Raw genomic sequence first — 13795 nt, forward strand, 5'->3', positions numbered from 1 at the left:
AATATTTTAGTGCAAGGGAACATTCTCCAACAAAGAAAATACAAAAAATATAAAAATTGTACAATTTATTGAGCCAATATTGAAAAATAATAATACATTGACTACGGTTATTACTAATTGTAGGTTCAATCACATCGGTAGTGCTGAGCAAAACTCATCAGTTATAAGAAAAAAATGCAAAATAAAAAAATACAATATAATATATAAAATATTTTATAAATTCGAACATTCCAAATTATTAAAGCTTTAAATTATAATCTTTTATAACGTATCTGAAATGAATATACGTGTACAAATAATGTGCTGCTCAGAACTTTGTCAATGTCTATAATGATATTTGTATTGTTCTTATCATTATGTTTATTATATATTATTAATGCAATTCAATGATGCACATTAATCACATCGTGCAAGCAAAACCGATATATAACCGCCTGATGTTTTTAGTAGCTAAAATAAATAAGCTGTTTTATAAAAATTGTATTATACAATTTAATATTTTTTCAAAAAATTATTATAAATATTAAATCGCAGTTTTTTTTATACAATAACTGACGTTTTAATAAAACATCCTTATAATTAAGTGTTTGCTTACGCTGCAGAAGGAATTCATCGTTAGAGGAAAGATATTTCCAACAGTTACGTTAAGTGGCTTGTTTGCGCGAGTCATCAACAGAATAAGATTTCTGGCTTGCTTCGGTTTTAATTCGTACCAACGATATTCACATACAGCTTGATAAACACCTTCACACTATAATGCAATATAATTTAATTAAATATTGAAAAAACATCTCGTACAAGCTTATTAATCTTAAAAAATTAATTATATATACAGTTTAACATACATTTCCAGAATTATAATTTTAATTCTTTAATCTGTTTGCAAGTACTTAATTATAAAATTGCAATTTAAAACACAGACAGAACAAACTCGACAATCGTGAAAATTAGGACATTTATTTTTATATAGTAACTGCTTTTCAACTAGATTACAGTATATGTATCGAATTTTTGCAGCAAGGCAGGTATTTGTATGAATTTAATAAGACAGATTTATTAATGACAACATACTTGCGTTATTAGACATTCCCCAACCACACAATACAAACACATATGTGCGAAAATATTCACGAGAACCGTTACAAGGCTTGACAGTCTTAGAAAAGATAAATGACGTCCATCAGTAATAACCTAAATTATTAATTAATATAAGGAAAGTACTAGAAAAATATAAACTATCAAATAAATAAATAAATATAAATACTGCTAATATAAAAAAATATGTTCTTATTTGTGAAATAAATTTAAACGTTAAATCTTAAGATAATATTTAAAATGTATTAAATGAAATGAAATTAACCCTAGAACATCACACCGCGTGTTTAGCACATCTACCTATTGGGTGTAGCCATACTAAAGTCTACTAAACGGCAGACGAAGTTGCGCAGCATGGACAATCGTATAGGGAAAGAACAAAAGTTTATTTACCTTATCACTTCGATTCTCGAACTTTCACTATATTGTAGAAACAGCGAGCATCTTTAAAACAAACATGAGTGTGATACACCCAGTGTACGTGGTGTTCTAGGGTTAAATACATATCTAATATTACATTTTGATCTAACTAATATAATGGTATATATGTATATTGAATATCAAAATGTTCTATAGACGGGTTTGTGAATATTAGTAATTCTCACTACAGTTTCAACACTTCGAAGAGTAGTTCAAATATACAATAATGTCAGATTATTAAATAAAATTAGCAAAACTGATAAATAAAAAATTTATATTATGACTGCAAAAAAAATCTATTTATTAACTTACGGTAACTAAGGAAAATCCGTATACACTAAATAATGTACCGAAGTAGAGAAATAATCCAAGAAGCATCAAAGTAAATGTATTTTCAATGATTCTAACACATCTATAATAATAACAAAATTTTCAATTAAATATCAAAAATTGTACAAAATGAAAAATTGTATTATAGTAATTCTATCTATTAATTAAGCCTAAGAAATAATAAGTGTAAATTTAGATGTTTCGAAAGTATTATAATTTTTCTATTAGAAATATATATACAGATATATATTTACTAATTGTGCTGTATAACTTTATTAGAAATAATTAGCATTGTTATATAAAATAATAAGTATTTATCAAAATAGTGAATGCGTATTATGTACGAAACCTGATAAGGCGTACATGATCCATTACAGCGTCCGCTAAAACATGATCAAAATTTGGATTTTTTTCAGAACTCGTCATTAACCGCCCCTTAAGATTCTCCAATTGACCGCAGACATGGAAAACCAACAATCCAAACATACTGTCAATCGCGGTGTAACCCATAGCAGATACCATGAGAGTAACACATTGTGCGGCGAACGTGAGCTCGAAGTACGGACTCGTATCTGTGTCGTAGAAGTAATATGTCTGCAGGGGCAATGGTTTGCCCGGATCGGTCACGTTAGTTATGTACCGCACGGTGATCCCGAAGCACGGAAGAATAAACAATAAGATAAACGACCCAAACATTATGACGAATCCGCAGATTATGATCATGCGAGGAATCCGCGCGCATCTTATCATAATTTTCCGTTCTTCGTCGGAGTTCAGTTTCAGCCAATCTTTAGCGATCATATACAAGATCGGCGCAAGGGCTTAAAAAATAGATTGTAACGAGAAAAATAAGTGAAAACGAGAGAGAGAGAGAGAGATTAATTATAACAGATTAAATATAACAACACAATGATTTTTCAACGATATATAAAAATTAATAGTTATAAAATAGACCGGATTTTCAAAAAATTATAAAGCAAGTATTATAAATTCTATAAAGTAATTAAAAAATTATCGTCATCAAATGTCTAGTGCATTGGTCTTAAAGTAATTTAGTAGAAATAATAACACACATTAAATCGTACAGTTTAAAATTATTTTTAGAACTTTAAAATACCTAACTTCTTATATGCATAAGCTTCGCAATAAATTCGCATGTTAGGATTATATTTATTTATTTAAATAGTTGTACTGCAATTGCTCGATTTTTTAAGAATTTATAATACTATTTTTAAAAGCTTTTAATGTTATTTTATAACAGTATCTTATATATTTCAATATTATTTTTAAGGAACATCCACTTTTTAGTGCCAAATTTATACTTTATACTACAAGAAAGATTTATTTACCAGCTTTTTTGCGCCACATAATGATGAGTTTCATTGTCATCGACACTAAAGGTAAAGTGAACTGTAAATTGTCCGTCATTGACATCAGATCGCCCCAAACTCTTATTAGAGAATGTATACAAGGAATTACGCAGACACAGGTTACCATAATTATCAATAGAAATACTCGTATGTTAGCTATTAATTTCTCTCGCGCTGTTTCTTCCATTTTCGGCCAAAGACCGATGAATTCCAAGCTATAGCGATTCAATTCTATCGCCCATTCAAAGTCTAGTTACCAAAGTGTAAACTCGTTAATCAACCGTTTCGGAATTATTTCTATGATTTCAGAAATAATGGAATAGTATATCTTAAGTTGAAAAAATACTTCAAAATTAATATCTTTTATCATATGCACACACAATACCGCATTTGGATTACTAATTATATCACTTTTTCTTCTTTTAATGTTTCAATTAAGACCATCAAGCAAATGTTTCCTAATGAGAATTAGAAACAATAACGAACCTGCGTATCCTGAATGTCTAATAACGTCCATATCTAAGGTCGACCACGTACTGTTTTCCTCCGTAAAAAAAAATATTTTTATCCCCCCACTAACCATCGCACATACTCCGCGTGACATGACGTATTTATGTACTAAACATGAAGTCTATAGAATAATCGATGTGTCATAAATATTGCATTTTTCGATAAGAGTGGCGACGATATTTCACATGATCAACACACTACAATATACCCCCCAATGTTCGGTAAAAGAAAGTTGCTCCGTGAAGACATTAACTTCAAAGTTTTGCATGCCTGACGAAACAAAGATAACTGAGAAAAAAAGAAAATAATATCGCTTTCGTGAATTGATATGCATTAATGCATTATTGATATATCCTGAGAGAAACTTTCTTTCATCGCAGCGTAACAATTCTTGAGGAGAGATAGTCGCAACTGAGCAATATACGCAAAAATATCTCTTTGTCTCTGTGCTGATAAACAATATATTTTAAGTCTGCTGAAAATAAAAATTTCATAATTTTTTATTAAAAACGTAGAGAACTAAAATTAAGTTTTACGTTTCTAGATCTAAATGAAGGTAAAAAATTATTCATAAAGAATGTAAGTTATGTGACTCTCTTGCTCTTACAAAATACTTACACGGAACAATTTTTTTAAATTGTTATCTGCTATTGAAAAATAATTAGTCAGTCCGTTTAACTATACCGAATTATTTCATCACTGGCGAATAACTTTTATTGAATAGAAGAAAAATAATTATGTTTTATTTGTAATTCAAATATTTTATTTGTAACCCTACGCAATCATACGCGTTTTAAATAAAATGTTTCATTAAAATGCATGCATGTTTTACTGAAACATTATAATTTAAGCAATAAGAAAAACTTTTATAATGCATACTTTACATATTACTTTACTCGTTATTTATTTTTAGTTGTTACCTCAGTATTTGTTGAAAAAGGCAGGAAGGAATTGATTCGTGATTCCTCCAAGTTAAACCGAAGATGTGTGCGACTCTCGGCTCGGCGCAAGTTCACCGAGCTGGAACATCGCGCGTTATTTGATCGATGGATTTCCACGCGATCACTCCTCTTTTCCGCGATCGCGATCTCTTCATCTCTGATCTCTCACAATCACTTTCTCTCACATTCTATCCCGCTCTCGCGTCCGGCACGTCGCGACGCGGCCAGCGCGGCCTCCGTTGGCTTCGTTTTCGCGCTCGCTCGACAGGTATACATGTGCATACATATACCGCATTTACCTTGCGCGCGCGTGCGCCGCGACGCACGTTTCAGCAAATTGTCATGAACTAAATGCCACGAAAGATTCGTATACTCACCGCGCGGAGCGCCGGTGTTGCGAGTGCGACCTGTCGAGGCGGATGAATGGCGTATTTATGTGTTTTAACGCGCGACATCGCCTATGTTCCGGCCTCCCGGCACCATCGTGAGCCGCGTTCACCCCACGAGCTGCCTGACCTGTCCGAGGAGCGCGTCCTCGCGCATTTCGTCAATTCCAAGCCGACGGGCCTCGGCGGAGCCGCGTCGCAGAGATCGTATCGTCGCTCGGTAGGCGTTGCTGTCACTTGGCTTCCCTTTACTCCGCGTTGTTTTTCACAAATTTTCACTCCGCTCTCGTGCCCGTACGCGCCCAATTTCTGTCACGGTAGCGCAAACGGCAACAGGCCGTACCTTCGGTCTCTAAAAAAACATACGCGGGATACGTAGACTACACCGCGGTGGGGAGATTAGGCGTGTACAAGTGGATACCGTCTCTGACAGAATCGCGTGCTTCTATCCTTGATGGGACAGTCGCTACGTTAGATGATATTGCCAGTGAAACTACCGTGCTGTATCGCTAATAATCGCTGTTTTGAATGCAGGGACAATGTTTACCAAGAAGAAAAAGAAACCGCAGATCTCCACACCGACCAACTTTGAGCACAGAGTGCATACCGGATTCGACAAACGCGAGGGCAAGTTCGTCGGGCTGCCCCTGCAATGGGCTTCCATAGTTGGGAATAACCAGATCCTGAAGTCGACCAACCGACCACTGCCCTTAGTCGATCCAAGCGAGATCACACCTACCGAGATCCTTGACTTGAAGACCATCGTGAGAGGCCACAATGATCCTAGGATAAGTAGACCGCTCGCTACTGACCGAACTGTAGAGAATGGCCTGCCTAAGATCAGTACAGTTGCCCGTTCCAATTCTCTACGTTCCTCGAGTCCACCACGACTCAGGAGAGATTACAGGTATTGCGATCTAGCTTTGCCTAAGGGTCTATCCAGACAAACTTGCATAGGTGCATAAGCATACACATAAGGAAATGGATTGGTGTATTTCCTCATGCACATGTATATGGACTAATCAATTTTCTTATGCTTATGTTTATGCGCTATGCAAGTTTGTCAGGATAGACCCTCTCATACCTACACTCACAGTATTGCATGAAACATATAAGTTGTTTGAAATATAAAATGATTTAAAAGTACATATATTGTTTAATAAATATAATAGAATTTTTGTTGACAAAGACTGACACACTGTAAACGAACATATCTATATAATTGATACAAATAAATTAAGCAAATTAAGTTAGTCATAGATATTCTCGCATTATCTCGAAACATTTTAATAAGATTAATGGCAGGAATGATTTTTTCTTTTATTTTGTAGGCATAACAGCAATCTTCCGCCATCCGTCCCCGAAGGTCAAGAGATACCTTCGAACGTTAATCAGGGCTTTACAAACTTTGGCAAGCCGCATAACTACATCGATAAACTAAGACAAAATTCCCCGAGCGTTGGCAGTGGACTAAATTCCAGCATGCAGAACATGATTCCAAATCTTCAAAATCTCAATCCTAATATGCAATCCTCGCCAAATTTAACTCACTCGGGATCAAATGTACCAAACTTATCCTTAAATTTCCAAAACTTAAGTCCTATTGTAAATTCACAAGCTCCAGTACAAAATCCAAATAACCCGCAACTCCTCGATACGGAATTTCACAGACTAAATTCGCAAATGGCTATGACATCAGGCCAATATAATGGCAATGTACAGGTAATAATATTAAGACTTTAATAACTACATAGTTTAAAAATATTTGCAGCATTTATAATCTTGCCATTTTAATTAATTTATGATATAATTATAATTTTGCGCCTTATTACCCTAACAAAATTACATACGTTAAATTGAATCTTCTAGTTTAATGTATGCAAAAGAACAATTTAAACATATTGTACCCTATCAAAATGTAAAAGTTGAAATATTAAAGCTTCTGTTATATTTTTAAAAAGGCCGAATATATTCTTAAAGAATAAATAACAATTGTGCAGTAATATTATTTGATTTATAGGGTTCAACTATGGAGGCGTCGAGGGAACATCAAGTTGGCCAAAATGTCTTGTTACACAAGTTACAGCCAAAAATTTCGCCAGTGGGTTCAATAGCTTCGCAACGACCTCTGAGTCAATTGAGTTCACATAATATTAATAAATATTCTCAGGCATACATGTCTGAAAATCCATCCAACCTCCAATCGCATTTGAAGAAACCGATAGAAACTTCCCAATCGATGCATAATTTGTCAAAGCCGAGCATCCCGTCCGCAGTATCAGGGACCAGTTCTACTCCAGATCAAAACCAAAACATGAAAAGTGCCGTCTCCTCAGGGAACTTGGCGGTTGGTGCAAGTTCGAACAATACCAATAAACAAACGGAGCAGAGACTTACGCACGAACAGTTTCGAGCTGCTTTACAGATGGTGGTATGTAAAATTTATATTTAAATTTATTACACAGTACACTATATATTGTTGATCACAACATTATTATTCAAAAAATGTTATCTTCAAAGCAAATATTCTTATTTTCTTAAGTCTATTTTGTAAATGAGATATGAACGGTTATAATTAAATTCTTTTATTATTGCTATACTGAGTTAAAAGTGAAATGGAATAAACAAGTTTTGCAGTCTAGAACTTATTTAAAAATAATTTTTATGACGTGATGTTTACGTATCCTGCATGTGCATTTATCTTTAGGTGAGTCAAGGCGATCCAAGAGAAAATTTGGAGAATTTCCTGAAGATTGGCGAAGGCAGTACAGGAACTGTATGCATAGCTACGGATAAGAGTACAAACCGTCAAGTTGCAGTCAAGAAAATGGATTTAAGGAAACAACAAAGACGCGAATTACTTTTTAACGAAGTCGTTATCATGAGGGACTACCATCATCCAAATATAGTCGAGATGTATAATAGTTTTTTGGTAGACGATGAATTATGGGTAGTTATGGAGTATCTAGAGGGAGGTGCACTAACTGATATCGTAACACACTCAAGAATGGACGAAAGTCAGATAGCTACAGTATGTTCTCAATGTCTCAAGCCACTGGCGTATTTACATTCACAAGGTGTTATACACAGGGATATTAAGTCTGATTCAATATTACTTACGGCCGACGGCAGAGTAAAACTGTCAGATTTTGGTTTCTGTGCTCAAGTCTCTCAAGAATTACCAAAGCGAAAGTCTCTCGTAGGAACCCCATACTGGATGAGTCCCGAAGTTATTTCAAGGTATTTTATACTGTTATCTGTTTCTTATAAAGTAATACAAATTTCAAGTTTTATTATTTACATTGTTATAGAGAAAAATAAATTACAAATGCAGTAAGAGTAGTACACGAAGTACCTGAGAAATGTATATTTTTCTGTTTATATATTTTTAAAATTTTCTTGCATTTTTCTTTAAAAACTTTAGAATACAAGATATTTTAGACTTTTATTGAGATGGTGACTTTAAATATCGCGATTATTTCAATTTTTTGGCAAATACGGTCGTGTCTATCGCAAAAAAAAAGAAAAAAAATATTTAAATTCTCTGTATAAGAGTCCAGACGGAGGAACTCCTCAAATAATTCATAAACTGCCAGAAGGCATATATTTGGCTGGTAACTAAAACTATTGTTTTATCTTTAATTATAGGTTGCCATATGGACCTGAAGTGGATATCTGGTCGTTAGGAATAATGATCATTGAAATGATCGACGGTGAGCCACCATTTTTCAATGAGCCACCTCTACAAGCTATGAGACGCATCAGGGATATGCCACCACCAAAACTAAAGAATTTTCATAAAGTAAGATCAATCATTTTTTAAATTAATTTTAACACAAACTCATCATGTCAGTAGACAATTGTAAGTTCTAAATTCAGAAAATGAGTAACGTATGTTCTTTATTTTCAGGTTAGTCCACGCCTTCAAGGTTTCCTTGAGCGAATGCTCGTGCGTGATCCAGCGCAACGGGCAACGGCAGCTGAATTATTGCAACACCCATTCCTTAGGCAGGCTCAAAGTCCTAGTATCTTGATTCCGTTAATGAGAGGCGCCAGACATACAAATTGTTGACGAGGTTACACCTTTGTAAGCTAGAACGTTAGTCAAGGCAGATATTTCATTACCAGAATAATCATATCCTCGACAATGTCGTGTTAAGCTACTTATTCGCTAAAGGCAGCTTTTGGCAGTTTATGAATTATTTGAGGAGTTCCGCCGTCTGGACTCTTATACAGAGAATTTAAATATTTTTTTTTCTTTTTTGCGATAGACACGACCGATTGAGAGATGATAATATTCGATAAAATTCACACGTATCAATGTTTAATACCGTATAATATTGACGCTTCAGAATTCTTTAATTATAAAACTGACATCATTTTCTGAAACTAAAGACAATAATATTATTCTATTATTCGCAGATTTTTAGATTTCTGCATAAAATTTCAAGTTCTAATACACATAAATGAATTCTTTCGGTCGTGCCTAATATACGTATGTAATATATGAATTTATAACTATATTTTAGAAAATATTAAATAGGAAAGTCTTCAAATCTCATGATCATTATCAATTGTTGTTTGAACTTTACATTCCAATCGGGCCTGAACTTGTAAGTATTATTTTGAAAATAGTTTACTACATTCCAGAGTATTGTTTTATATGTATTATTTTAGTAACTTGACAAGTCTGCATTTATGAAAAATGATATAATATATCAAACATTCCTCAACTATTGGCACTGCCGATGTTTGATTCGCGATAGTAAGATCAAACATTGTTAACAATGTTATAACAGATAATTCTCTAATTTTGAGATATTTGCAAAATGCATTTTCACTCAAGTGCCTTTATGATTAACACTATCGCAACGATTAACTTGTCATTATAAAGCACTATTTATTAGCAGTAATGGGTTTTAGGCATATTGAATTACTTTGAATATGACGAAAACCTAAAACTGCTTCATATTATTCCAAACGCAGATCTATACAGGGTGTAACATAAATGTGGGCCGCTATTTCAGAGGTGTATTCTATTCATCAAAATGAGCAAAAAAGTTCATGTAAATACAATTCAATTATTATTGTATATTAATTTCGATATTTGAATTTAATATCAAATATTAATTTTGATATTTGAATACTTCTAAAGGAAGTCTTTCTAGACTTTCTTTTTTAAATAATATTCAAAATAATTCGAATCTGTACGTAATCAAATTGATTCAAAGTTTTCAAGCAAGAAATTTGAATCCCCATTATTACTTATTTGTATAAAATGTTCCAACCATGCAATATTTTTTCACTATTACTGTCTTGCTAAATTTATTAAAAGCCATATTTAAAGTGACTTAATCAGTATACTTAATTTTATTTTTTCTAAATAAAAGTATCATATATATATATATATATATATATACACACCTTTTTGACCATATATTGTCAAAGATACACCTCAACTGTGAACTTTTGTAATATTGTATTTTTATTTTGCTAAAAAGGGTTAACTTTTGATCATCTTTAGAGCTTTAAAGACTGGGATATATATTTGATTATTAACTGAAATTAATATTGAAATAACTTGGCAGTATTGCAAAGAATGTCCAGAAAGTAATGTAACAAATCTTTTTTTCATTCGCAATTTATTAGTAGTAATAGTTGTAGTGTTAATAGTATGTAATAGTAATAGGGTAGTAATAGTAGAGTAATCGTAGTATTAGTATCTTTATTGTTTCCCTCAGGATTAAAGTGATTTCTATTTCCTTACTTAATTTACTCTAATTTATATAGACTAAGTTCAATTCAATTACAAATTCATAATTAACTTAATTGTTAAATTCTGTGTAAAAGAGGCATGCAATTGTGAAACAGATATGCAGTTCAATACATTACTGGCGTGCTTTGCTTAGACATTATTATTATTAGACGATCTTACTGAATGACCAAAAAATAACTTGTTTGTTCTTGATGCGTTGCGAAATAATATCAATTGACAGTACTGAAAATCTATAGTTCATATATACATTACAATTAGATTAAATAATCTATAGTTATGTAATCTATAAATTTTCAGTAAACAGTAGTATATTTTGGACTGCACTATGTTCTTCACGCAAACTCTAAATTTCATTTCAGCACCATTCTAAATATTTGTTACTAGAACGTACTTTTATGCATTACAATCAATCTATAAAATTCAGTGGCATATTCTGTTATACTGTGGTTAACTATTTTAACTCGTTGTTTTTTTAAATGTTAGATCTTCTCTAATTTCAGCAATCGCTCAATTTATTATATCTCACTTTTCATAGTTTATTCTATGATCTTTATAAATTTTTGTTTATTACATTTCTCTCCTTTTTGTTTTATATTTCTCTCCTTTTTTTTACTTTATTACGGTCGATTATCGCAACAGCAGTATTGCTGATGTCTCATACACATATTTTTCTTACTTTTGTATACTTGTCGGTCTTGTAAAATATCAAATTTGTATGTTTGTAATAAAGTTATTATTATTATTATCATAAGGTATTATTTTTGTCTAATAAGAATCAATTGGGAGAATAAGCATGTTGCATTACTTTCCGGGCATATTCTTTGTATAATATAACATTTACAAAGAAGAAACGTAAAAAAAACCATATGTGAGTTATAACTAAAACATGAATTGATATTGCCTTCATAAATATACAATATAGATAAATATTACACAGATGATATATATAAATAGTATTTTATTCCTAATAATTTTTTGAAAATTTGAAATTATATAGATATATTTACATTATTTTGTAACAGATTGTCACAGTTGATAAAATGGTATTCTTAGTGAAAGATATGTGATATTTTATTACAAATGATATAGTTATACGATATCATAATGTTCACTTTATGTAAACTAATAAATATTTAAATGATAGGAGTGAAAATTAATAAAAATGCAGTAAGGGACATTAAACGAATTAGTGGAAATATCTCCAAAATTAATTTACATTATACTGGATTAAACATACATTTTATTGCATAGCGCTACATTGATGAATTAACTGTGCAACTAAAGAGTTGCACATAATTAGATTATTGTTTAAACCAATACTATTTGAACAGGGTTACGTTATATCATTTTAATATCAATAATCTAATAAGTGTGAAATATGTTGTATGTAGATCCATATATATATATGAAAATATTTACAAAAATGCCTAATTTTGATAAGGAATTTACTATGCTTTTAGGTATATCATTAATGTATGAAAAAATGAAAAAGAGATCAGGAATGTTGTGAAATGGCCGAAGGCGAAATCATTATTCTTTTTTGTAATAAAACATGTACTTATTGTGTACATGTTTTATTTAAGATGTATATTCTGTCATCGTATTATATATATTTTTTGTACAATCGAGATTATTGCATAATTTAACTTGGAATTTTGTCTTTGTCGTTTGGAATTAAGTCTTACAACTTCTATTGCAGTTTAATTTACACACGATTAAAAAACATTATTATTATATTTAATATTTGTGCATCGGACTGTTGATATCGTATTTTCAACCATGCAATTTTTTCGGCAATTAATTGAAATTATTACGTACTATTTATTGAAAGAAATGCGTGATATACCAAATCTACCCATAGATTCAAGTGCAGCTAAATGATAGTCAACAGCTTTTTTTGAAGATATGTTTAAAACAACTTATTATCTGCAATCAACGTGTCAAACAGATCTGTCCGACCATACTCGCCATATATTTAAGTAATTATAACGTTATAAGGAAGTTATTTTAGAAAATCTATCACATCTTACATTACATTATGGATTAAAATTTTTTCTGTATACTATATCTAATAAAAATTCGAATTTTTTGTAGCGTGATCTGACTAAACAAACATGTTGGCAAACTGAAGCTATTGTGTGTAGTGTCCAAAAATTGATTGCGTATAAGTGCAGGATTATTTTACATATGTTGTACATTTATTACATAATAAAGAATCTATTTACAAAAACTCGCACGAATTTTTATAAACTTCAATATTTTTAATATAATTATCTCTCACGTGCCTTTGGAAAATTTTTAATACATTGTATTAATTCCTAAAGTGTTATTTGCGCGAGAAAAATTAATTTATAAATATTAAAATTACGCACTTATATTATAAATATTTTTTTAGTTATTATTTTAGTTATTGATTTTGTTATTATTTTTATAGGTACATTTTTGTTATGCTAGAGAGAAGCCTGAGAGAGGCCATCCTAGTCTTTTTCGTGGAATCGTCGGAAGCCTCTGTACATTAGCGCCAGTACCTACATCCATTTTCAAGAATTTTTTTGACTTACCTAACTCGATGCGCAACGGACGGAGTTATGCAGCCACGTAGCTACGATGATACTGTAACATACAAACATAAGATTCAATTTAAAAAAATGCTCAAAATAATCATTTCAAAAGATAAAATTTTTACGCGTCTCTAATTCGTCTTTTAATGAAATATTTAGCAATAATTAGTTATTTACCGAAAAAGATCTTTACTAGAGTAAAATTTTTAATAATTTCTCTTTCTTTAATTACGTCTAATTTATCGAGGTAAAACAATTTAAATAAATATAAACGAATTATATATGAATTTTATACAGATAAGAGATATGATGCTTACCCCAAGGTTGCTCCGCCGGTGCCCGATGTCTCTCCAAGACCTCCTCCTCCTCTCAGGACGTCAGGACTCCTCCTTCTTCTCCCGTCGCA

General features: G+C 31.8%; 2 protein-coding genes across 3 annotated transcripts; one reads left to right on the top strand and one right to left on the bottom strand.

The window, feature by feature from the left end:
• Window positions 1-312: 312 nt before the first annotated feature.
• On the bottom strand, window positions 313-4151 carry LOC112456829 (odorant receptor Or2-like). The gene is made up of 7 exons (XM_025019586.1): window positions 3702-4151; window positions 3195-3464; window positions 2195-2666; window positions 1828-1927; window positions 1072-1191; window positions 596-751; window positions 313-450 (listed from the first exon to the last, which is right to left on the bottom strand). Exons 1-7 carry the CDS (start codon window positions 3817-3819, stop codon window positions 397-399), a joined length of 1290 nt encoding a protein of 429 aa, XP_024875354.1. The 5' UTR covers window positions 3820-4151; the 3' UTR covers window positions 313-396.
• LOC112456828 (serine/threonine-protein kinase PAK mbt) lies at window positions 2336-11052 on the top strand. 2 transcript variants are annotated; one of them, XM_025019585.1, is made up of 7 exons: window positions 2336-2403; window positions 5587-5959; window positions 6384-6774; window positions 7073-7483; window positions 7760-8292; window positions 8701-8854; window positions 8963-11052. In XM_025019585.1, the coding sequence occupies exons 2-7, from the start codon at window positions 5592-5594 to the stop codon at window positions 9122-9124; spliced, it is 2019 nt and encodes a 672-aa protein (XP_024875353.1). In that variant the 5' UTR covers window positions 2336-2403; window positions 5587-5591; the 3' UTR covers window positions 9125-11052. The 2 variants fall into 2 exon arrangements, with proteins under 2 accessions (XP_024875353.1, XP_024875352.1); XM_025019584.1 differs by lacking the exon at window positions 2336-2403 and adding an exon at window positions 5048-5272.
• Window positions 11053-13795: the final 2743 nt, after the last annotated feature.

Source organism: Temnothorax curvispinosus, unplaced genomic scaffold, assembly GCF_003070985.1.
Source record: "Temnothorax curvispinosus isolate PA1 unplaced genomic scaffold, ASM307098v1 QBEX01007238.1, whole genome shotgun sequence".
Classification (NCBI taxonomy): Eukaryota; Metazoa; Arthropoda; class Insecta; order Hymenoptera; family Formicidae; genus Temnothorax; species Temnothorax curvispinosus.

Bases quoted from the DNA above. Each gene is read 5' to 3' on its own strand.
- LOC112456829 (XM_025019586.1), bottom strand. From the start codon at position 3,819: ATGTCACGCGGAGTATGTGCGATGGTTAGTGGGGGGATAAAAATATTT. The intron at 2,667-3,194 runs GTAAATAAATCT...CTATTTTTTAAG, and splicing joins TATGTGGCGCAAAAAAGCTG to CCCTTGCGCCGATCTTGTAT. The intron at 1,192-1,827 runs GTAAGTTAATAA...TTAATAATTTAG, and splicing joins ACGGATTTTCCTTAGTTACC to GTTATTACTGATGGACGTCA.
- LOC112456828 (XM_025019585.1), top strand. From the start codon at position 5,592: ATGTTTACCAAGAAGAAAAAGAAACCGCAGATCTCCACACCGACCAAC. The intron at 7,484-7,759 runs GTATGTAAAATT...ATTTATCTTTAG, and splicing joins GAGCTGCTTTACAGATGGTG to GTGAGTCAAGGCGATCCAAG. The intron at 8,855-8,962 runs GTAAGATCAATC...CTTTATTTTCAG, and splicing joins AACTAAAGAATTTTCATAAA to GTTAGTCCACGCCTTCAAGG.